The sequence below is a fragment of the Mixophyes fleayi genome, chromosome 5 (assembly GCF_038048845.1).
Source record: "Mixophyes fleayi isolate aMixFle1 chromosome 5, aMixFle1.hap1, whole genome shotgun sequence".
NCBI lineage: Eukaryota > Metazoa > Chordata > Amphibia > Anura > Limnodynastidae > Mixophyes > Mixophyes fleayi.
Window position 1 is genome coordinate 33,437,494 of NC_134406.1, and position 26,208 is coordinate 33,463,701.

General features: G+C 39.4%; 1 protein-coding gene across 10 annotated transcripts in view; it reads right to left on the bottom strand.

The window, feature by feature from the left end:
* Positions 1–24,865, bottom strand: part of ABI1 (abl interactor 1) — a 58,560-nt gene extending 33,695 nt beyond the window's left edge. For 7 of the 10 annotated variants that reach the window (XM_075211991.1, XM_075211988.1, XM_075211985.1 and 4 more), the window contains exons 1-2: positions 24,645–24,863; positions 1,199–1,366 (exon numbers count right to left, since the gene is read on the bottom strand). In XM_075211991.1, the coding sequence (XP_075068092.1) occupies positions 1,199–1,366; positions 24,645–24,761 (285 nt within the window). In that variant the 5' untranslated portion in view covers positions 24,762–24,863. Of the gene's footprint in view, positions 1–1,198; positions 1,367–24,644 lie in introns of all 10 variants that reach the window. The other 3 variants (XM_075211987.1, XM_075211982.1, XM_075211986.1) reach the window with 2 other exon arrangements.
* Positions 24,866–26,208: the final 1,343 nt, after the last annotated feature.

Below are 26,208 nucleotides of genomic sequence, written 5' to 3' on the forward strand. Positions count from 1 at the left end.
TAGGGCGTTTGCCTTTGTTCACCTGTTCCGTTCCAACTCACCTTCACAGACCCCAAACATTTCAAACCTACCCCTGTCAAAATGCTGCGCTCTCAATGTTTTATAGTTGTGGATCATCATCACACATGAATAGGCCAGGAGCAACAGAAAATTATAAATTCATCTCTTAATATTTACATTACACATAGGAGAAAAGAATAGAAGAACAGGGATAGTGTCTTTTTAAGATTTTTTTGGGAATACAATTGCTACACATTTTCTCTTTGATTTCCTCTCATGCGTTATTCTAAAATGTATGGGCACAAAACCATTCAAAAAAAATGCTGGGTGAATAAAGGACAGGTAAACTTGTTAGTGCCTGCTCAGTCATCTAATGCTGTACTAGCGGAGGGACTGACAATAGCATACAAGTAAATATCACATCCGTAATGGAGAGAACACTTTAAACATTCTTATACACCTCACAAATCAATACCTAACATAACAGACCAAATGCATAATCCCATATTTGTATAAAGTTTCTGAATCGTGTTAAACTGGCTGGTCCTGCCACTAAGGAACAAGTTCCCTATCCACCCACAGGAGATGTCTTGGCGTTGGCAGGTGAGTTTATCCCAATACAGCTATGTTGTACACAAAATTCTCCTACACAGTGATTTATATGGATTGTTTCCAAGTGCCGGACTATATTTTCTTTTGTATGCACATACACAGTGGTCTTAATCGCCCTGGCTGCACGCTCTCAAATGATTTTATTCACTTGTACACATTTCATTAATTTAAAAAAGGAGCGCACCTTGGTTTCACGGCCCCTGGCCAATACAGGCTTCACAAGGAAATTACAATTTTATAAGAGAGTTTGCAGCATACAGACACAGGAGCACGGTACCAGCCCATTTCCCACAAGATCACCAGGAGATTGCGGTGTGAGACTAGCAGAAGAAATTGAGATGTTGATCACTGCACTTATATTTGCCGTCTTTTTGTTTGTAACCCAACGTTCTGTTCTCAGTAACTTTTTGCAAAAGGTGGATACAAGAGGATGACTGCAGTGCGTTTCAACAGGGATTTCTAACAGGAAGTCTGAGATGAAGTTACGATTTCAGACTTTCTATCCAATACACAATATCTTCTGTCCTGACAGGTCTCACTACAGCCTTCCTCCCACTCCCCTTACTAGGTGTGATGACGACCTTACCTGGGAGATGTGATTGATGGAGGACTCCATCCTCCGCAGCTGGGAAGCCTGGATGTCCAGCAGCTGAAGCACATTGTTGGCCAATGCATTGATCTGGTAGGCAACACTTGCCAGGGACTGGGTCGTATAGGCCTTAGTCTCCTCTAATGCTTTCCTCTTGTCTGGTGCCTGGAGGAAGGAACAAAAAGCTAGTATAAAAATATGGCCAAGGCTAAAATGTTTTACACTACTTTCAATTTTAAATTGCAAGGAAATTAATACAACACACACAATATCTATTTTTTAAGCAATCCTATCATATAAAAAAAAAAAAAATGTTTTCTCCACACAAGATGTTCTCTTTAGTTTGGTTAAACATGTGAGCAGCAGTGAAGGAATTGCACAATTACAGCTCATAAACAACAATCTGGTAACAGAAGCAGTGATTAGCGAGATCACAGAGGATTGCAGAATACCTGCTATTAAAATAGAGATCAAACTGCAACATCACCTCACAGATAGTTAAAGGCCTCCGCCTAGTATGCTGTACAGAGAGAAATAGACAAATGGGTCGATAGCACTAAACTTTGATGGAGAGAACCAGTCAGGGAGTATCTCCAATCAGTGACATTTCCCAGCAAAGCTATCACACGTTGGGGAGGGGAAACTCACATTAAGAGAACTAGGAAAAGTCGTACAGTCATTGCTTTTGTTGAAATCTCCAGGGCCAGAAGGATTCTCAGACACATTTTATGTCTGGATTTACTTATTTATGCCAACAGGATTAAAGTTTTGGAGTGGGCTCTACGTGCCCTTCTCTGAAGACCATATAAAGATTCTAGTAAAGAGGAAGGATCTCTCCTACTGCTTTAATCATCATGAAGCCTACTTCTTCAATGTGGACTTATGCCACATTAATTACCGATATGAAGGGTCATCTTACCCCAATTTAAAAGAAAATAAATGCATGTAGCTCAGTGACCTAGCCCCAAGTAGCCCACTCTTGGCCAGTCTGGGAGACATAGCCCCCCTGCCCCCCAATCCAGCCCCTGGAAATAGGTAAAGTCTGTCTCAAGGAGAGACACCAGCGACAGCACAATGAGCCCTACACCTAGTGTACCATGTACAGATGCACTAAACACCCAAGCTACAGCTGTCAGCGGATTTCAAGGCGGCATTAGATCAAACTGATATTTATGGAGTGTTCACAGAGAGCACATAGTCTGGGCCCTAAACATGTAATTAGATTATGACTCATGCTTGTATACAAGAGAACCGCTGACTTTTGGCAACAGCGGACATCTACAGAACTATTCCTTTGAATTTTTTCATAATGCTAGAAACAGCTTGGAGCATTAGCCACTTATAATATATTAGGAGGTTAATGTGAGAGCACAGAACACATAATACACATTTACATTTACACTGATGACATTTTTCCTTTTGTTCAGATGATCAGAAATCTCATTACCTGGCTTGATTGAGGAACTTAACACTTTTGGAAAACTGTTGAATTTTAAAAGCAATTTGGGAAAATTTGAGGTACTGAATACATAGTTGAAAGGAGTGGTGGGCTCCTGAATTATTTACAAAAGTTATTTACAATGGACAGTCATCTAAACAGGATCTGAGACTAGTAATACAAACTACATAATACATCCCATGACCTCATACTGCGGCTGGATCACCTAGAAATAAATGTATTTTAATTAGTGGCGCAGTGCGACAATGTATATCATTGTAGACGTACTGACTTTTGTATTGGAAATTTATTTATTTCTGAGCCCGTATGCCATGTTGGAGGAAATATGTTTTGTAGCTGTTGAAAGACAAAATCCTATGTTAATTAGGCCTGTCATCTGTGATTGACCAACACATCTTCTTAGCCTAAATACACAGCAGGGGGTTGTTGCTTTTCTATCCTGTGCATTCTGTCCTGTTAACAAAGCTATTCAAATAGTCCCCTATTTAAATTGCGGTAAATTCAAGTTTAGATATTATATTACTTCCTGATGCTAAACATCTGATGTAATATCTCAGACTTTGCAGTGCCAGATAGAATCAGGGAGCTGGGTTACCCCCTGCCAGCATGTGTCTCAAAAACAGTATATAATGAGCTGTATTTTGTATTTCACCTGTCGCATACCATCGCTACTTCTGTATAATCACTAGTACTGCCAACTAGTGTGCAAAGGTCCTTGTAAGGACCCTTGAGCAATAAACATCACTGCTTGAAGGTTCTTCCTAATGCCTATTGCCTGCTGTAATCTGTGACCAACAGATAAGAGTTTACAATCTAATCCACTCCCCGGCTGTACTGTGTTGAACACAGCATCTGTGTCAATGCTCTGCCCGTTACACAGCAACCCTCACCCATAGTAAGCAGTCAGGAGATACCAGCCAGCACACAGGTGCTGCAGCAGCTATTCCAGCTACCCATAAGGGGTTCCAGGTGCCGATGAAGGAGCCGTGTAGTGGCAGCCAAAACCTCCTACAACTAATGCGCAGTTGGCATTCGCAAGTAGGAGAGTGTCTGGTGGCAAGTGACACCAGAAGGAGTGGTCAGTAACAGTCGGTTACCGACGGTAAGCGATCCAAATAAACGGTGCGACATCCTTCCATAACAGAGAGAGTGACAAGATAAGCCCCATCCGCTAACAATATCTAATGGCAAATCTACTCAAAGTAGCCAACATGAGAGCATGCCAAACCTGCTGAACTATACTTAGAATTATCCAAACATGGTTCTCTTGGGTAAACTTCACAAAGTAAATGGATAAAACACTTTCAAAAGACCACTGACCCTAGATTTGTATATGGTGCGCTCACAAGACTAGAGAAATTATGAAAAATACAGGTGCCTACTAACACTTTGGCTTCTAGAGAGCCCTGGGATAAAACACAGAAAGGAAACCACAGACAGTGGAGAAAGGAATGACCAGCCTTGCTTTCATCTTGAGACCATTAGGTAGTATTCTCTGAGCTGTACGTGCTATGATTGAACTAGCGGACAAATGTATATGAGGATATTGAGTAACAGGTGTGATTCATGTAAAAAATGCAAGATATACCTTGTTTTCACAGATTATTGAACCGTTGTAAGCAAAGATTTCTATTGCACTGCCACTGTTTATTTTTTAGGTGTGATTTTTTTTTCTGTATAGATATAAAACAAACAAAAGCTCTGGGACAGGAGGGCACATGAAAAGCAATAACGTCATCTGGGCAAACCATTTACACAATATAAGTCATCTGAATTGTATCTATGGGACTGAAGTGCTTGGTGTACATCTGTGTCTATACATTGCCTATGCAGTTCCCTTTTGTACAATTGGCACTAAAGTTGTAAATCACAATATATGGTTATAAATGTCAGCAATGTGGACAGTGTCAATATTCCCTGTGTAATCAGAATATACAGTCCTTGATGGATGAATTTCAGCCCAGGAAAACAGTATGCTTACCATGAAGAAAATGTCCCTAAAGCCGTTTGTTAATACATATTGGTGGCAGTATTTTGGTATAGGGGTTGTTATCCAGTATCTGACTCATACATATACATTTAGCAAACTCCCTTGTGCCCCAGTTCTCGTAATCTTAGGAATGTGCAAATACACACGTTACTAGACTCTAACCTTGCGCGATTTGCATGCTTCAAATACCTTTAAATGAGAGTTGTGACATCCAACCTTACAATGCCAGGGGGACATTTCATGTTAACACTTTACATCCAGCCAGCGTTTCTGAACAGTCACCGATGTTTAGGATGTGTGTAAATCTCCAACACAGAATTCAGGACATGTGCTTCTGTCTCCATGTTTGTGGGCACATAAACACAATTATGCTATATATAATATTATGTGCCCCTCTGCACATTCTCATAGACATCTATTTGTAACTTGAAATGAGGTCTATATGCTGCACATGAAAGCAGCTCCACCATAGCTCACACTGCAAGGATTGCCTCTTTGTCAATATACATTTGGGATAATGTCGATTGACAAACAAACAAAGTCAAGACTTTCAAGAACAAAGTATTTTGCAAATGTGTAAACGTAAACTGAGTCAGTCTATCAGCAAACACCTAAAGTTTTGTTTATTTTGTTAATCGTTCATAAATGTAGACACATGAAGTAACTTATTTAGAAATGCAGTAAATCACTACGAAGCATAGAATTTCAGCTAAACTTGTTTTAAAGAGCAGATACTTAAATAACTTATCGGGGACCGATTCTGTTACAACACAAACTGAAGTATATACATTTAAAACTATTTCAAGACATAGTATGATGCTATAAAATCACCTAACAAAGTCTAACTGGTCAAATTCCCATCTTCATTTAATGTGTTACCAAGACAATTACATAAGATATCTAAAAATGGCATTGCACAAGCTAAATGAAAACTCATAAAATAAATGTTATGACTAAACCCAATGAGTCTATTTGGCCAATACATGTTCCTACCCTTCCATGGTTGGTTATTCTAGAAGAACGTAATGCATGAATACACTTCTACCCCATCATGCAGAGAAAAAGTTCATCTTTTACTTTTTATTGTAAAAGACAGGTCCTTGCAGTTCTGTCACCCCATTTATGACCAAAGCTGGATGGATGAACTTTGTTTCACATAACGCATTTGACAGCCTCAATAGAACAGGAACTCCCACAAGATCAATACACCCATCTCATGCTACTGTAAACATTCCCAGGATCTGCTTGACTAATAAACAGGGTAGACATAGATGATCATGAGATGAAGATTGAGCATCTTATTGTAGCCACACCCAAATCAAACACACATTAATGACCGCTCTAAATGGCAGAGTTCCAAGCTGGTGTTACAAAGAGGGAACAATGTACAAATGTATGGCTTATAGCTCATTACACACAAATTCCAAGATCCTATATAAATCTCAGAACCGTTCGTGTACCATTCTGGAGGATATGCAAATGTGTCGCTTTCAAATCTGCATTATTACAGGAGGCCATGCGGGATCCTTTATGTTTGAGACGTACAGCCAATCTGTCTCCACCAAGTGGAATAAATGAGTTCGGAAACCACTACAAATTCCGATACAAGTTCGGCCAAGCTATAGTAATGTCACCTTTTGCATTCATAATAAATGAGAGCAGGAATGAAGAGAACACTGCATTCATTATACTAAATTACCATTTCCCAAAACACTATGTTTTGTAGAACTCTACATAGGTAAAATATATTATTAAAAGGTAATACTATGTCAGAGAGACTTTGTTCCAGTAAATAAAGTAAAAAAGTCCTACAGATACCAATTTTGAAGGTTATTAATAGCTCTTTCAGATGATGTAACTTGTATTTAATTGCTCTTCAAGCAAAGCATATATTGGCTAAACTGACACAAAGCTCTTGTTTAATACTTGTTTAATAATAGAAGAGAAGATGCATGGTACAGTAACATGACCAAGGATGGACAATATAGAACCACAGCCAGCGTCTTCAATGGTCACGCAGCGCTTTACGGGACAGGCGGGATAGAGTTAACAATTCTTGCTTTCATTATTCAGTGGTCTTTTTACAAGAGACACCAGGCACATTTGTATGCAGACTGCATAATATTTCACTTAACGGTGCTATTTCACAAACTGTGCTTAGAATACTGGTCTAATCTTCAGCTTATTCATCATGGCTAACAAATCACCATTTTCTCACATCGGAGGAGCCAAAAGGCTACAGCAAACTACTGCAGCTCTAGGTCCTAGGTCCTAAATAAATCTATTTATTTATACAGCCCCACTAATTCCACAGGAAACTAGGAAAACACGGCACCAAAAGGAGAAGGGAAACTATATTGTGTTCGGGAAATTGAACAGGCTTAAGGCACATTCATTCAGATAAAGCTTACATAACTTAACAGAATAACCTCCCCTGGGACAAACAGAACATTGTTCCAATGCCATTCACCACATATAACCCAACTAAACTAAAGAGAGTTACTACAATAAGATATCTATAGCATGCTCAATTTGTCCATACATTTCACTGGTATGGTGTAACAGACACACTGCATAATGTAGACTTTGGTTCGGTCATAAAGCTAAAAGACTTTTTTTTTTTAATATAGAGTTTTCTCAAATCTATATTTGCTGTCTAAAAGTTGCCCTGCATTGAGAAATCTAGTCCAGTCCTGGTGTTTTCTGAAACCACAAGTCCCAGCATACCTTACCAGCCATTGGCTGGCTAAGCTGCAGGCAAAGCATGCTGGGGCTTGTCGTTTCAGAAAACATGGAGAGCCACTGGTCGGACAGGCCTGATCTAGCCTCTCTGATAAGTTACCGAACAACAACTGTTATTGGAATGCACTCGAGAAACGCTGGGTTGTCCAAATCTGAACGTATCGTGATAGCAGACTTCAATTTCAGGGCTTTAGACCATTTAGCTGAATAATATAATACTACTATTACTATACCTTATGTTGTAAACACCAGTGAAAGAAATAGAAAGTTATTTAATAAACATTGAATTACATATTTTGTGTGACATTTTCCTTTAATGCCCATAAGGGAATTAGAGAGGGGTCTCAAATTTGTCCTTTTTCAAAACTGTGGGAACGTGTGTGCTTCGCGTTTGCTTATTAAAATGGAAAATAATAATGGTCAAATGGAAAAAAAAAACCCCAGAGCTGTTCCTTACAAACAAGCTGGTATTTCTATTAAATGGAACAATTTTCTAATTCCTTAAAATAGCTAAGAAAGATATTCTGAAAACCACTGTGGACAAGTGTCAGGAGTTTCCTGGGACATTATGTAACACTGATAACTTCCCACAACAAGGGAGGGGAGGTGGGGCAGCTGGGAGACAAGAGAACATTCAGAAGCTGGGAGGGAGGTTTCGCTTAGTAGGTGGTGGGAGGGAGGTGTTGCAATCCCATTAGGAAGTGCTTGTTCTTGCTGTGAATTGCTCAGAAGTGGGCACAATCTCTTCCAGGACTGACCAGACACAGTCACACAACAATCCATTCCAGTGCACACTATTCCTGGGTGACATGTACACCACAAGAATGTACGGCCAAGAAAGGAGCATACAGTCTTGTCATACAATACACAGAATTAAAATTAGGCTTAGAAGTACAAGTCACTAGAAAAGCCACAATCATAAAAAAAAATAACACAGCAGTGTTCTTAAATTTTTGTTTTTTTAAAGCTATACTTGTCTAGTTTTTGGACCTCCCCTCAGATCTCCCAGAGGGGGATGTCCATAGATTAAGTGTGGGGGTATGACAAGAATATTTTCTGATGTGGCGAGTCAGGTTAAACACTTATTCTAAGGAAAACAAATTTCACTACATTTAAAAAAGGAATTCTGAAAGAAATTTATATTTTCAATGAAAAACATTGCATCATTGTCCTGATTGGTGAATACACAAATACACATTTGCTACAACTACACATTTACCACAAACACCAAGTATACAGTAGAACAAAGACTGTTTGGGTCCATATGTGTTACTGAACCTACAAATGAAACCCATCTATAAAAGATATACAAGTGTATTCATCCTAGAATACCTAAATTAAACAAAAAAAAAAAAAAACCGGCTGATCAAACATACAGCATGCCAATAACTATCCAAAGAGTGAAAATGAGAACGTCCTCACTTTTGGGAGGGGGGGGGGGGGGGGGGCTGAATGGCGGGATATCGGGCAATTTAGATGTTTCCAAGCAGCAGGATTGGTTTGTGTGGTCTGCTTTAGGAAAGTGAATGTGTTATGGGAGTTTGCTTCAAAAATCAAAAAGTGAATTCTGCAATTCTCCATTCATGTGAATCACTACTAAATTTTACCTAGTCACTGTTATTGAAACTAAATCTCAAAGTCATTAAGTGTTGTTCTGAAAGCTATTTAGTTAGCCAGGTAAGGACAAGTTACAGAAGTTTTCGGGGGATAACCGCATTTTTAAGTATCCTATTGATTTATAACTAGGGGATAATTCAATAGGAACGAAGATTTTCTGAAATTTTGCCGGTAGCCATTGAATCTTATAGGGAGAGCAATGTGGTAGAGGGATCCTCAACTTACCTGCTCTCCCTTCCTGTTAGTATCGCAAAGGTGGTCACTATATAGATAGGAGATAGGACACCTGGGTTCACAGGGACAGAAGTTTATTGGGACTTCTGTTCCGGCAAAACACTTAAGGAATGAACGATCGTGAGCATTTAAGGAATAAACATGATAGTGTCAAAAAAGCACTAGTTAATAAAAATGCCCCATAATGTGATAACAAAAATACAGGGTAGAGGACCTTTGTTTCCCATGTTCTACCCTTCAACAAAGCAAATCTGTATTTTAACAAGTAAAACGCACATGTACCGACAGGAAGGAAGTCCGCTCTTCCCCTTACAAAAAAATAAATAAATCAAACACAAGTTGTACACCCTTTTCCGCTCTCCCTCCTACTCCTGACAGAACAGCTGAGGGGACAATCTAAGGAGCACAGTTAATATATTCTCAAATGTCACTTTCAGACCCTGCTGGGAGTCACTGATAACAGTACTACACTCCACAATTGTCCCATGCTATAAATAGGGTCACAGCACAATATACTAAACATGTCTGTTGTGAACCAACTTTCAGTCAATATTCAGCTATTCACTTCCTTTACAAGTCTTGCTTACTTACACTTATAAAGAGGCCGTACAACTCTCCATCAACAAATAAAAAAAGTCACTACGACAAGGGGAGGACACTGGACAAAGAAAATCGAAAAAGTAGCATACGTTAAAGAACACTGCTGCTAAGTAGTTACAAAATAAAGCTTTGATAAAGGGAAAAAATTATATCTATCTATATCTATATATCTATATATATATATATATATATATATATATATATATATATATATATATATATATATATATATATATATATTAAAGACTGTGTTCACTTTATTTTTCTGTAACTCTTCAACAGATCAGTAATTCCAGACTGATTATTTAAGAGTTTCAGCCATTATATTGCTTGCTCTGTGGCTATAAAATGAAAGTATGTACCAAGCCTGCATGTTGTGTAGACAGCCATTCTGTAAGCCAAGCCAATCTGCATGAAAAAGCAGCCTACCAACTAGTGCCACTGAAGCACTTCATAGCAGCCATTTTGTCGGCCGAAGGAATATTCAAGAGTGTGCAGCCTATCAAGTTATTGGTTCTCATGTTCCTAAAACACCTCCTCAAAATGAGTGGCACATGCCGTTGTGGATCCTCCCTCCCTGTTCACAAGCCTGTCACACAAAAATCTAATAATTCACCACCAGTGATCTTTGTGCCTTATGCATACATGGTTTTTAGTGAACGGAGAGGTTGCCTCTAACAAAACTCCGACCCAAACTCTCTCTCAAATTACCGTCCCATCTCTCAGCTCCCTTGCCCCTCCAAGCTTCTAGAGAGACTTGCCTACACTCGCCTCACACGCTTTCTTTCCACAAACAACCTGTTGGATCCTCTTCAGTCTGGCTTTCGTTCTCAACACTCCACAGAGACTGCGCTGACCAAGGTTGTTAATGATCTGATCACTGCTAAGACTGAACGCCATTACTCTCTCCTAATTCTCCTTGATCTCTCGGCTGCATTCGACACCGTTGACCACTCTCTTCTCATACAAACGCTGCAATCCCTAGGTCTTCAAGACACAGTTCTATCCTGGTTCTCATCTTACCTCTCTAATCGCTCTTTCACTGTTAATTTCTCTGGAGCCACCTCTGCTCCGCTTCCCCTATCAGTTGGAGTACCACAAGGCTCGGTGCTAGGTCCTCTGCTGTTCTCTATCTATACCGCTTCTCTTGGAAATCTAATAAGTTCCTTTGGCTTTCAGTATCATCTCTATGCGGATGATACCCAAATCTATCTATCCTCTCCTGATATCTCGACATCTGTGTTGTCCCGTGTAACTGACTGTCTTTCTGCCATTTCATCTTGGATGTCCTCTCGTCAACTCAAACTTAATCTTTCTAAAACAGAGTTAATAATATTCCCACCCACCAACAAGAGCATACCTGACATTTCTATCTCTGTTGATAACATGACCATAAATCCCACCCCACAAGCTCGCTGCCTAGGTGTAATCCTTGATTCACGCCTATCCTTTGTTCCCCACATTGAATCTATATCTAAATCATGTTACATACATCTAAAGAACATTTCCAGAATCCGCACATATCTCACACAAGACACTGCTAAAACCTTAATTCATGCACTAATCATCTCCCGCATTGACTATTGCAATTCCCTCCTTACTGGTCTTCCCAAAAACAGACTCAAACCCCTAAAATCTATTTTGCATGCTTCGGCAAGACTGATTTTCCTTGCAAATAGCTATTCCTCTGTTGAATCACTCTGTATGTCTCTACACTGGCTGCCTGTCTTCTACCGAATCCAATATAAAATACTTTTACTAACCTACAAGGCCATCAACAAAGCAGCACCAACATACATCTCCTCTCTTGTCTCAAAATATCTCCCAACTCGGCAACTCCGTTCTGCAAAAGATCTGCGTCTCTCATCCACCCTCATTACATCCTCCCATTCCCGGTTACAGGACTTTTTTCGGGCTGCACCCACTCTATGGAACTCTCTCCCTCGCACAATAAGACTCTCCTCTGTTCTACAAACTTTCAAGCGTTCTCTGAAAACCTACCTATTCAGACAAGCTTATAATATTCCTCAACCACCATCTTAACCTCACTACCTTTAGCCCGTTACACAATTTCACACAAGACAACTACCCCCGGACCAACATTGTTGTGTGACAGGATCATTTAGCTTATGAGTCACCCTACCTTTGCAGTCTGGCTGGGCCAAGATGCAAAATGTATACTTAACCTCATGTGTCAATCTCCCATTGTCCCATAGATTGTAAGCTTGCGAGCAGTGCCTTCTCACCTCTTTGTCTGTTTTACCCGGTTTGTTTATTAGTTTATTACGTTTGTCCCCAATTGTAAAGCGCTACGGAATATGTTGGCGCTATATAAATAAATGATGATGATGATGCCTCCTCATGAATGCCGATTCAGCAGACATTATGGCTGCTTTCACTGCGAGTAGGTGACTGGTACACATTAAGGTCATCTACATCGAGCCAAAAGTTTACAAATTGCTATACGCGACAGCACCTGAACTTCTCTATATGATCAATCTATGCCAGCACAAAACGTAACACCAGCTCAGATGTTCTTCATCTAGATTTGTGTACACCAGAAGAAAAACTAAGCCTGCACTCGGTATATCCCATATTATATATGGTACCAGCTGTGTGGCAATATAAATGTCCATATATGTATACAAAACAAAAAGACAGTTGTTGTCAGCGCTTATCCTTAATACTGCATATATGTGTATCTAGCAAAATGAAAACATGAGGTATTAGCTTATATTTTGATCAAAACATTTAAGCCTGCATCCCAGCGTCAAAGGCACCTCATTATATGCAGGTCCTACACGGACCTATATGCTTTAACCACCATTGGATTTGTGTATATGACTCATAAAATGAAAACTTAACAAAAAATTAAGATTTTGAAGGAAAAAAAAATGCATTCTCTGAAAAACATTTAAAAAGCTGCAAAGAAAAAAAATGACATCTGCAGAAAAGGGAATTAAAAAACAAAACAAAAAAAAAACAATAAATAATCTTGGTTGTCCCGCGGTTATTAAAAAAAAAGAAAAAAACAAAGAAAAAAACCCCCAACATCAAAAAGTACAGCAAATAAAATGAAATTCATTTTAATAATTCATCTAGCAACAGCACTGAAGAGGTTAACAAAATCCATCAACACAATAGACCGTAAAGGAATGACTCAATCCATTATGTCCTCCCAATCAATGAAAGACGCGCTGAGCAATTTTCACATTCACCTCAGTAATGTAGAATGTATCATTACCAGCCAGTGCTATGTATTTCATTCACACACCTACCCCAAGCAGCTAGACCAGGCTTGGCTAACCTGAGGCACTCCAGGTGTTGTGAAACTACAAGTCCAAGCATACCCTTCCAGCAATAAGCTGCTATATATTGGCAAAGCATGCTGGGGCTTGTAGTTTCACAATACCTGGAGTGCCACAGGTTAGCCAAGCCTGAGCTAGACCTTCAGGGTCTATGCACCAAGGCTGAGAAATATTTAAACACATTAGTTTCATTGTATTTCTTTGGCTGCAGTATGTTACAAAAAAAAATAAAAAAAATACAAAATTAATATTTAAGTAGGTGAGAAGCAAACGTAGGATGTGAATGTCTTGTATAGTACAGCTTTATAGGAGGTCCCCTTACATATCTCAATTAAAGTTGAAAACACTCAAGCAAGAAACAAGTTTTTTTTTTGTGCTGTCCACTAACTCTAAAGGGGGAATTCAAATCCTGGCGATATGCCGCAGAGGGCCTCCGCAATATTACGTGGAGGCACTATGTGAATTTATCTTTGCCAATTTTTCAAATCAGGGATATTCCTGGCAGTACGTAGAAAATGAGCCAAATTGTGCAAGGTTGCTAGGCAGAATTGATCCCCACCATCCCCAAACCCAAAGAAGTACATGTGTAACTACAGAGACAAACCACAATTTAGGAATAGTCACAAATTTCAGCTCATATTGAATACTCTGCCCTAACTCAGGGTTGTTCCAAGTTCAGTCCTCATGGGCTACCAACAGTTCATGTTTCCAGGATTTCTGTCTGTAGAACCAGGTGGGATAATTACTGACCCAGCCAGATAGATTAACGAAACCCTGAAAACATGAACTTTGGTAGCCCTTGAGGACTGAACTTGGACACCTCTGCCCTTGCTTCATTTACTTGCATTTAACAGGAGGAAAACACATATATAAGTGTCAGGAGTATAGGTGGCCTGAGAGATTTTGGATACATGTAGGAAGCACATCAAAATCTTGCAGTCTTCATACAATTTAACTTCAAACATAAAAAATGGAGAGTGCTCCGTGATTTCTGCTCTTAAAGCACGTGTCATTATTTGAGCCCTGTGTAGTTCGCTTTTGTGCATCTCCCAGTGAGTAGCTGCATGTCCTGTCATTTCCTCTCAGGTCTTGCAGCTGTTTCTGTGAGCTGGGTGGAGTCCTCAGCAGACGCCACTTGGTAATAACAGTTACCCAAATAAGAGTGACTGGCAGAAGCAGGAGTGAGTTCCCTTATTCTCCAAAGACAAGCTGCAGAACCATAACCCACTGTGGTAAGCTGGTGTACCCGTTACTAGAGGTTGATAAAGCTGTATTTCTGTTTATTCAACTAGACAGTCTAGTATAGAAAGTGCGGGGGTTTGGTAACATGCAACGGGGCACAGTTTGAAGGCACTGCCTGGTCAGGACGCAGAGGTGTTGGCATTGATTGAACTGTGTGTAGCGTGTAATGAAGTACACGTTAGTAGTAACACCTAAGGGAGGTGTCATGTCACCTCTTGTCCGAGGTTGAGATCAGCTGGGTTCGGTTAAGGATCCTAATTGTGAAGGCCAGAAATCCATATACTGCCGAGTGGTGGAGACAGCCGACTGATGTCTAAGACTGCTGGTACTGACACCTTTGTAGATGTTCAGTCACTCGTGTGTGCAAACTCAGTACAGGCAAATTGAGTGTGAATGACACCTTATATATGTACTTATCCATCATCCAGAACATATTTGAAGAATTGAGTATTCCATGAACACTGGAGACACTTCTCTCAGATAAATATTCCTTTCTAGCTCTTATGGTATTACGATTTTATAATAAATGGTGTGAACAGTCAAACACAAAAAGAAGGTTCAATGGGACAGTATAGAATAGTATATAGTCTAGAATATCACAAGCAGTAATGGATATATCCTAAACACAATACACTCTGCCCGCAACATTAATGACAAGCAACATGAGTTAATCTACAATTATAGAGATGCTCAAGCTATGAGCCATAAAATGTATTCAAAATTGGTCTTATTTGTCCAATGGGCCTAAAGATTGAAATTGAACGCCCTATACTGAAACATTAGTGGGTGATTTGAATGAAAGGGCAAAGAAGAGAGGTTCAGAAATAAAAAATATATAAAGTTAAACAACTTATGAAGTTCTTTAAATTATTACCAAAATGGTATTAACATTTTAGAAGACATAGGACAAGTGAAATATTAAGACCTGGGAGTCGGGGCAATTGAATTCCGCTGAAGGTCTGGTGGGAGCCTCATGTGCGGCTGCTCTTAATTCCATCTATTACGGTGCTTAATACATTGTGATGTTTCGGGTACAGAACATCCCATGGAGTCTTGCTACACAAAGCTTTAATACCACTGTCTGGAATTAAACTTTCACCTAAAGCTCTCTCCCTAGTCTTTACTAAAAAGTTTAGTTTAGGTTTTGTTGAGCATTGCACGAATGATGGTTCACAACAGTCAAGTTTAACACAATATAAAACTTTGAGATTGAAAAAAAATTAAATTGTGGAAGTCATAACGTGTCCCTGAAGTTATACTGCCCACACACAGGATGTTATGAATAAGCCACGTCACAATTTTGGTACAGACACAGCTCTTGGTGTTGGATCAAAATAATTATTTTGACTGAATCCTTTTGCACAGTCAATGGATGAACCACACGGTATTGGCTCCAATCATTTGGCTCAACTACGGGATCAGTGCAATATGATCCATCATGTATCTTACGATGAACGTGTGGAACGATGAGATCCATGTGGATATGGCCAGGATTAGAGCTGGGCTTCTAGACGAAATGCTGGCCAGTAAACGGTCTTAATTCTGCCCACTGGCAATTCTCCAACTTTGAAAAACAAACGTTTCTGATTTCTTCTCACTTGAGCTACAAATTCCATTTGAAGTCAATCTGTTGCCTACTCTCAGTGCAGGTAGCCATTTTTTTGGGGGGGCTTGAACCAATATTTAGCTCAACGACTCACTAGGAACGGAGGTATGAACCGCAGAGTTCCTAAGGAGGATAGGCTGCTTTCTATTGGAAATTGGTCCACAAAATACGTGCCTCCATTGTGTGTAAGGAACAGGTACATTTTAAAAAATGTGTAAAAGCTAAAAACAAAATTTTTTATTTTTTATTTGTTTGAAAATACTATACTGCTGCCAGTTGTATATAAGGGATAATCTATGCTCACTTAGATTCTGTCTCTGAACAGGCGGCACTGAAGCATGTAGAACTCCGAATCAGCTCATGTAATATGGGAGATTAATCTGTCTGGCCCAGTGTTTGTTTACCCACTGCAGACAGTAGAGAGAGACAAAGCCACACAAACCTGGCTGCAGGCATAATATCACAGATGCCGTTCATATACAGGGAGGGTCCCATGATCTCATGGACGCAAAATTCTTATTTATTAAAGCAGATTTGGAGAATAAAAAGGAAACAAGATACTATAGTGTGCTAGTTAGGAGGCACAACTAACATAGTACATTGAATAGCCCTGTAAACACTATGAATAAGTTGGATGAATGATCTTTGCTCCTTCAATAGCTCAGTCTACAAGGTTCGTTTATCATCAACTTTGCATTTAGGAGCACAATTCATATTAAACCACAGAAAAACCTGCACTAGACACCTAAGAGATACTTGCTGATTGGTTGCCATTTTTTCAGTGATAATTTTGTACCTAAATGGAATGTTCTTAAATGACCCCTCCTGTCTATCCCCCATACATGACCATCACATGCTGCCATGTCCTCCATTATGTAAACGCAGAGTATACAGATCAGCACAATCATCTGCCGCTACGATAACATTCTAAAGATCTGATCGGCACCACTTCAAAACTGAGGATATCCTGAATGAGGTCCTCTTGTCATTTTTAAGATTACCCAGCAAGCACGGCTAATGTTGCAGGTAGCTGCCAATATTATTAAGGCAGTTCTAAATTACTTAAACTAAAAAAAAAAAAAAACCCCCTTTTTGACATGTAGTTTTGATGTATAGTGAGTGTTATAGGTGACTGGAGTACACTGCCATACACGAGGCTTTATGAAATCTACATCCATGGCACAGTGTGTGTTGGGGGCAGCTGTCTTCAGTATTTGTCAACAATGATCTAAATAAAAACTGAGTTTATCAGCTAGTTATGAAGAGTTAGAGCAGGCAATGATCACCATTGGTTCATCTGAGGTTGTTGGCTGACATGGAAACAGTAAGTGCACATATGTGTTCAGCTACATGCTAAGATCTGGTAATGCTGCAGAGCATCTGCATGATCATAACTGCGAAATTTGGCACTACACGTGTAACCTGCTCTCAGATTGCCCAGAAATACACATATGGGGGCACCATGAGTTCTTGCATGGTGTCTTCACATAAGCCTAAAATAAACTGGACAGATCCCAAAAGGCACCAATCACTGTGGTCAGCTGATAACCACACACACACACACTGAGAGCTGTTACCAGCCATCTGTATGTTCAGCCACCAGTAAAATTGAAAAAGTTTATCCAAACCTATAAAATATTAACATGTTCTTAAATGACCTTCTTGTCTAAGACAAAAGCACTTTAGAACAGAAAGCACATTATGACTTTTCAGGTCTTTTTCCAGCAGAAACGTTACTCAAAACTCAATCCATACATCTTCTGAAACCCTTTCTCTTTCCATCTCAATCCTTCTCCATCATATCTATTCTTTATGGTCCCCGCTCACCTCGAATCCATTCACCCCCTCTCTGACATCATCATTGCTCATTTAATCTCCTTCATCCCACTCACCATCAACTCCTCATAATCACCTTATCAACTTGTCCTCCTTACCACTATCATCATCCTGTACCAGTCATCAAACTGCCTCATCATCATCATCAGGGGACATAAATATCCTCAGCTTTTATTATAGCGCCACTAAGTCCGCAGCCATGTACAGAGAACTCACTCACATCAAAAAACAAACTTCTAGCACATTACAGTGTATGCCAAAATAAGTTATTTTAGTTTAAAATGTATATACTATACAATGCACTTGTTAAATTAAAAAAAAAAGTCATTAAGGAGCTTAAGAAAAAAAAATAAAAAATTAATCTGTCTATAGGGGTTGAGAAGAGATACGCCACGCTGGATGACGATGACGCATTATATCAAAATACTGGTATAGAATTCCAATAATGACGTTTTAGTGTTCCCAATAAATCGCTAGTTACCCCCACAATGAGGGGGAAATCGTACTGAACACATGCATCTGAAAGATGTCTATATGTGATTGAACAGGTCACACATTCATGTTGGAGGGGTGTAACATTTTATTTGTTTTTTTAATATGTGTTAACATGTTCTGCCATTGGTTCAACAGAATGGACACAAGCACAATACATAGAAAACAATAGTTCTTGATGTGCTCTTCAAAGCCCTATATGCAAACACAGGCCAATACAACATTTACATAGTAAAGGAAACAACAAAAACTTGAGCGCTCCTAGGAAGAATACAAAAATTATTTTTTATAGAAAATTAAAATTAGAAATATGCAATTTGTCGCAACTCTACTCATGGGAGCCAAACCTTGTGTGAAATCGAAAAAAATAAGGGTGTGCTAAATAAAGCAGATCATATATAAATAATCTATAGTAACAATGCCTGATCATCTGCTCAATTGAGATCAGACATTGAGCTTTAAGTCATCAGAAGGGGAGGTTACTTTCCCTAAACAGCCGGACTCTTCACGATATACTGTCGGGACCGTGGGCTCCAGGAGCGCATGGCGTCCACTTAATATTCTACTGTTAATTCTGGACCCCCATCAGTGGATGTACTATTGGCACCGCTTATAGGTGCAAACTGTCGGGTGAGATCTTTCTGTTAATACCGCTATTTTGATCAATGCAACTTTGATCTCATACGTGGATGTATTACCAGCACCGTATACAGGGGCAAACTGTGGGGTGAGATTTTTTTTTTTTTTTTTATTATTACCGATTTTCTGATTATCTCAACTTTGACTTAGAGGTTATATGTGTTACTGCATTTAGTGCATATGGCACATACAATTTTTGAAATTGAAATAAAATTGTATTTATATACAACGGAGCCGCCATCAGTCATTGTTACTATAGATTATATATGATCTGCTTTATTTAGCACACACTTTTTGGTTTTTTTCTAACATATACATAGTATCACTTATCTCCTTCACACCTTCCAGATGCTGTTACTTTCAACCCTACCCTGATTGTAACTGTACCAGGGTGTGTAACAGAGACAGGAAATCAGCAGTGTCTACATCTGTTATCACTGCACAGCCTGCAGAGGAGCACACGGGCCTTTGATGGGCTGTTTCCTGTTATTTCTATAGTAAACAGTAACTTGCTGTTTACTTATTTTACCTTATACTATTCCAATGGGTTGGCCTGGCACTCACATGACATTAACAAGACCAGAAACAAAAATAAACGTGTTCCCCCAAACCAAGAACATAGGATCCAAGACTAATTCTATGCCCAATTGCAAAGCGCTATATAAATATATTGTGAATATATTTCCAGAGTAGTGAATAATTTCCAAAATATATAGCATGACATTTATCACATAGGATTTAAAAAATAAAAATAAATGTAAAATGGTAGAATATTATACACACACACACACACACACACACACACACTTTAGAAGGTTTTGCTTTTCAGACAGTGGCAGTATTGTATAATGATTTAGTGAAACAGGCTGGTATGCAGTTTGATTTGTGAAACAATGGTAAGTGTTAATGGGGTTTGCCCACCACACAGCTTTACTGGTATTAATCTTATGATCTACCAAGACACAACCAGGGTCCTGCAGCGCTATATCTATGGGGTTACAACATACAACAAAATAACACTGTCAAAAATATATACAAATTTGTTAAAAACTATGGCTAGGTTTCCAAGTGATGCACTGTGAGAAATTTAAATGGAGATTCAGCATATGTTCCATGCGAAAGGAAGGAATGTGATTGGAGGAAAGATGCAGCCAATCACTCAATATGACGCTCACTTAGCCCCCAGATCACCTTAATTGTTTTAAGCAATTCCTGGATGAGAAACGCAAAATACAACATTCAGCTTTAATGTATTCAAACTATATCCAGTGTTTAATAGTCGGTAAAAATAACATGGATACAGATAAGAACCCATCAACTACATCAGTGATGGCTAACCTGTGACACTCCAGGTGTTGTGAAACTACAAGCCCCAGCATGCTTTGCCAGTAGATAACTAGCCGATAGCTGGCAAAGCATGCTGGGACTTGTAGTTTCACCACACCTGGAGTGTCACAGGTTAGCCATCACTGAACTACAGGGACTCTGCAGCGATAACGGCGTGTCACCTATTCAGTTTAGTTCTACACTGGATAGACTATATTGCTTCACATTTAGACATCATTCCCACTAGTATTAAATTATTTTATATATTTTTTAACACTAGTACCACCCACTGTTTCCAACATCAGCAAACCCACTCGCATGTCTATAAAGCCTTACACAGTACTGTTCGTTTACCCAGACACTGACGTTTCTAAAACATATCAAGAAATTTCAATGTACTATAGAGGATCAGGGTGGTTCCCAAAAAGTAATTTATTGGGGTCTTTGACCTACATGGTTGGAACCTCAGGTACATACCATACTATATTTTGGTCTGCAAGGCTTTACAGCAACTAAAATAACTACATTCCCTGCTCTGACCTGTATTAGGACACGGTCCTGAAAATATGAATGGATCTTCAGCTGTCTGTATTGTAGCGTGGAGGTAATACTTTTATTAATTTTTGATGCAGTGGCCTATCAGGTTAACAGTGAATAATCTTACTTTTATAGTTCTTAAACGAAGCTTTAAAATTTGGGCTTTAAAGTTGGAAAATCTTAATCCATATAAATCACTTATGATTTAGCCTCATCTTCATAATAGCCGACTGTAAAATACAAATATCGACAGCCTTGCGGCGACTTCAGTATTGAATACAGACACGTAGACCGTCTCCTGCATGTTATCAATAATACTGAAGAGGTCTGAGATTTTCTACTCATTATCTCAATGTATGACGACAGATGTACAAAAAGATTCACCCAATGAAAAAATGTTTCATGTCAGGGATGGATAAAATGTAAAATGTTTGTATAATTCTGAAGTGAAATCGCAGAGACTTACAAGTCATCCGAGTGTTATGGCAGTAAATAATATACCTGATGTAACCAATGTGTTTATACTTGGTCAAATCTGTCTGGCATTCTGTGGTACATCTGTGTTAGAAAACTGCTTAACATGGTGGAGCTTCTCTATCTAGAGCAGTGCTAACCTGTGGCACTCCAGGTGTTGTGAAACTACAAGTCCCAGCATACTTTGCCAATATATAGCTGCTTATTGCTGGAAGGGTATACTGGGACTTGTAGTTTCACAACACCTGGAGTGCCACAGGTTAGCCAACACTGATCTAGAGCATTGCAGAAGGGTGCACTCCCTTAGGTAACTAAAAGGTTCTACAAAGATTGGGGACTAAACACAGGGACATAGCCATTGATACTACAGTGGAATACAGGATAACACTGAATAATGTGTTAACAATCATGTCTCATAGGAAAAACTGTATGGTTTAGTGGCTGCTTATGTATTGCACTCAACTCTATGGGGGTTATTCAATTCCCCCCGAAGTAGCGCTGTGATAACTCTATTGCCATTATTACAGTAAAGTTAACCAGGCTTTCTGCTCGCAGCTGAGGGAGCTGCTGGCGTTGAAACTACTGTAATAACGGTATTTAGGCGCACTATTACCGTAATAACGGTAATAGTGCGCAGGTTGCATTACTTTTTACAGTAATGCGGACAATTGAATTCCCCCCCTATAGGTGTTAGCTAAAACGGTTTCGGCATATGTAATAGTTAAAGTGACATAGTTACCTGGAAACTGGTCCAACCTGTGATTCCACATAGTCAAGTTACTATCAGGAACCTACACAATTAACATTTTTGAAATGCATATGTACGCGATTGTAGAACACAGCAGGCGGACACAATATACTGTAAAATCCATATATTAATCTCTCTAAGAAGCATAAATGTGGGATTCAACAATGCTATTTTACAATAGAGGAACATTACAATAGATGTTTTGTGCGAGATCAAAAGAATTAATATTAAATAGATGTGCTGCTCACTTTGCTGTGCTATTATTCAGCTTTTACCTTGGAGACAACAAACAGGAATGACAGTACATACTAACAAGCCATTCTGGACACAAGAATTGTCATTTTGGATCAGGGGATAACATTCCAGATTAACGTGATAAGAAGATGGATATATCGAATGAATTTAACAGATCTATAACAATGCATTGACAAAGCTGTGAAATTATCACAAACATGGATAGCACCGTGGTTAGCATTGCCACCTCACATGATTTGGTTCATGGGTTTGATTCCACCGGGCCCTTTCTGTGTGGTATTTGTATGTTCTCCCCATGTTTGCATAGGTTCCCTCCCACACAGTCAAACAATATAATGGTAAGTTAAATGTCTTTTGACAAAAAATGGACCAGTGTATATGTGTTAGGAAATTTAGACCCAAATGGGGTAGGGACTGATGCAAACTAGCAGCTGTGCGCGCCCAAGATGGCTGCCTTACCCTCTGCAACATTGTAAAGTGCTTTGAATTTTAGTAGGAGAAAGAAGATATATAAATGAAGAATTATTATTACAACCTAGTCGAAATTTAGGACATGGATGATACATGGTAACAGTTGCCTGTAAAATGTGAAACTGAAAAGATTTTTGGGTGTTTTTAGTAAACTAGTATCACTTTATTAACCATGCGTGACCTCCCTGAAAATTACAGCCATACTTCAGAGACTTCCTGTAGCACAATAAAATACAGACACAAAGCACTTGCTGGGTCATTACTTGGCAACCAGCAAAATGTTGCAGTTTAAGGAAGTAGCGTTGAAGCTTTCAGACTAGAATGGGTGATTAGCAAATAAACAATGCACTAAATTCCACCCTATCAACTTTCTGTCTGTACATCAGGGTTTCCGCAAGTATGTTTTTGAAAATAGTCTAATATAAAGAAGGATATCCACTGCTAATATACAAACAGCATAAAACATCTGAAAGCACATAATAAAGACTAATTCAGATATTAAAAATTATATATGATTTTGATTTATATGTAGCAGTTTAGATGAGATTGTTTCGTACCCAGAAATACAAATCGAACAGAAAAAAAAATAATTCCTAAGATCTACAAGTGTTTTTGGACTTTTATTTGAGAACACATTAGAATTCTGATTAACCAGCCCTAAAGTCAATAACAAGCTGGTGTAATGACTATCCAGAACACCAATTTTTTCCAATTATTTCACACAGCTGTTAGTCACCGTTCCAACATGACAACTTCTTATTTCACTGCCTTCAGAGTCTAGATTTTAAAGTCACATATTGCCCAACATTTAGGAATGAGGCACAAGCAATACCAGCTTATAAGAGTACAGTATTTCATTGGCATTTTAAAATGAAGGGTATAAAAAAAAAAAATGATTGTGTAAATGAAGGAAAAATATACAATGCAAACCACATAAACAGAAATTACAGCAACATTATTCAAACATGCTGATTTTTATGCTATGAAGGCTAAAACAGGGAATGTTGGAGATCTACAAAGGAATCTTTATGAACATCAAGGCTACATGTTTTAGAGTTAAACTGACTTACATTCCAGTTCAACAAGCCCTGAGGGGGGGTTTCACAGGGATAAGGGCATCAAATTCCCCTAGAATTCTGAGCCATCATATATAGTTTGTGTGGGGAAAACACTCTTCCACCAGCTGTCACTTTTGCAATACCAGGGTCACATGTAAAAATGCACAGCACAAGTTTACATTATTTCTGCTTTTATACCAAGACATAAAAACTGTTGGTGCGCTCACATCCATACATAGCAAGCAAAATAAACACAATAGCAAACTGCAAGGAAACAGTAGCACCAGCCTCATTAGCCAGGTAAAAAAAATACATTATTGTGCTGTTTCTCACTTCTGTCTAGACATGTACTGGGACATAAAGCATTGTCATAGCCATCTCATATTATTACAATGCACTGTGATTGACCCAGAGGAAGGGAACCCAAGATGCCTATCCATGTAATAGAGGACCCCTGCTAATAACCATGCTGGTTACTGCACCCAAAGGAGATCGTGGTGATATGACTCATAATTAAACAAAAAGGCACACCCTGTGGGCAGAGCAAGAGATACAGCCACCACCCCCCATTTTATAGGTGGCCTTCACAGAGGGCGCGGGAGGTGACTAGAAACAACATAATGACAGTGATTCATAGAAGGAGTTTGTCTATGGGGCAATAAGTGGGGCAATAAGAGGACAACCCCAGACCCAAAAGGCTATTGTACGTTACAACAAGCCCACACTTCCTGTATTGTGTGTGCACCTCCCCTCCTTCCAGCCATTAGCCAGCAATTCTCCCCTAGTGACATCAATCATGCAGCTGTCACCTGGACGTAGTTGCTCTCGCAATAATCCGCCACTCGGGTGAGGTTCTGGTAGCTCTCGATAAGAGCCCGCTTGCCAGCAGGGATCTCCTCCTCTAACAACATCTGCAGCTCTGCCATCTTCCACCCCTGTGCATCTCTCTTCCTCGTACAGCGGAGGACAGACAGCTGAGCCCCAGACCCGCCCGCCTGCTATTCTGGGATTCCGAGCCTCGCTTTCACCAAGCTCCACCTCGCAGCACACGCCCTGCCGGCCTCCGTACACCGCGCGCAAAGCACGACGGGACTTGTAGTCTCTTAAAGCTGAAGGCACTTCTACAGGCTGCAGTAAATCAGTCATTTAGAAATACATTACAACATTGGAGTACCTTAAAGAATCTTGTTATTTTTCTTCATCTGGCTTGCACATTTTTAAAATTGTATATGAATTTGCAGTTATGTAATATACACAGCAAGCAATACACCAGCAAAATGTATCCAATCACACTGGATTCTTAGTTGCCAATGGTCAGTTGATTTACTGGCAGTCAGTAAGGAAAATAAGTAAAATTGTACATAATTATATATTATCTGGATGTGAGTAGAATGTATAATCCCGATCAACAGGGGAGAACTGGCAAATTTTAGCCCTGGGGTCAAGACTCGACTTGGCAGCCTATTTTAAAGGAAAATAAATGCAGGTGGCCCAGTGACGCAGCACAAGGTAGCCCACTCTGGGACTGGACTGGGGGGCAAATGCCCCCCTGCCCACCAACTCAGCCAGCCCCTGCCGATCAATTGCAGAAGTCTCCATGTGTTGACCAGTTGGTATTCATGGAAGGTGCGTCTCACCTTGTGGTGGTCTTTACCCGGATGTTGTTGCGCCTGTCTTGCTGAGGGTCCATAGTCAAATTGAGATCTCCAATAAACACAGTCAGTCCATCCAATAGGGCACATTCCAGCATTCTTGCATAGAAAGCAGGATGGCACTGTTTGGGAGCATATAAGTTTATAAAAGTCTAAGGTTGGTTGAAAAATGTACATGTACTTAAGAGGCCCTATCTTCATCCAATCTATGTGAAACAACAGCTGTTAAAGCTGGACATTTTACAAACAGAATTGCAACACCCTTTGTTTTACTTTTGAAATTATTACTGTAGCAAACTGTAAAAATGGTAACATTGAAGGGAGGGAGAGTTGAGGTTCTGTTTAAAGTGGGTCTCTTGGATAAGAGCTACACCAACTCTATCTTCTTTTAAGTATCTCTGAGCCCTGGGCTGCTTTTCAGGGATGTCCAATCCTTTTGCATTTATAGAAACTATATGCTCTATCTAATTTTCGCCCAATTCTATACCACCAACTTTTTCCCAACCATGTTTTTCATTAACTCCTGAGAAACCAATGCAATGGAATTCTCAGGATTTCATCCCGACGAAAAGAACAGCAGATGATTCTTAGGTCTCTATACATATTGCGATAAAAGGCAAAACTTTGTCAGTAGGTACCCAAAGAAATTTGGATACCTCCTAGCTCTTTTAAGTCCTGGTTTATCCTCTTGTGCCCCAGTGAAACCATGAAGGGACTAACT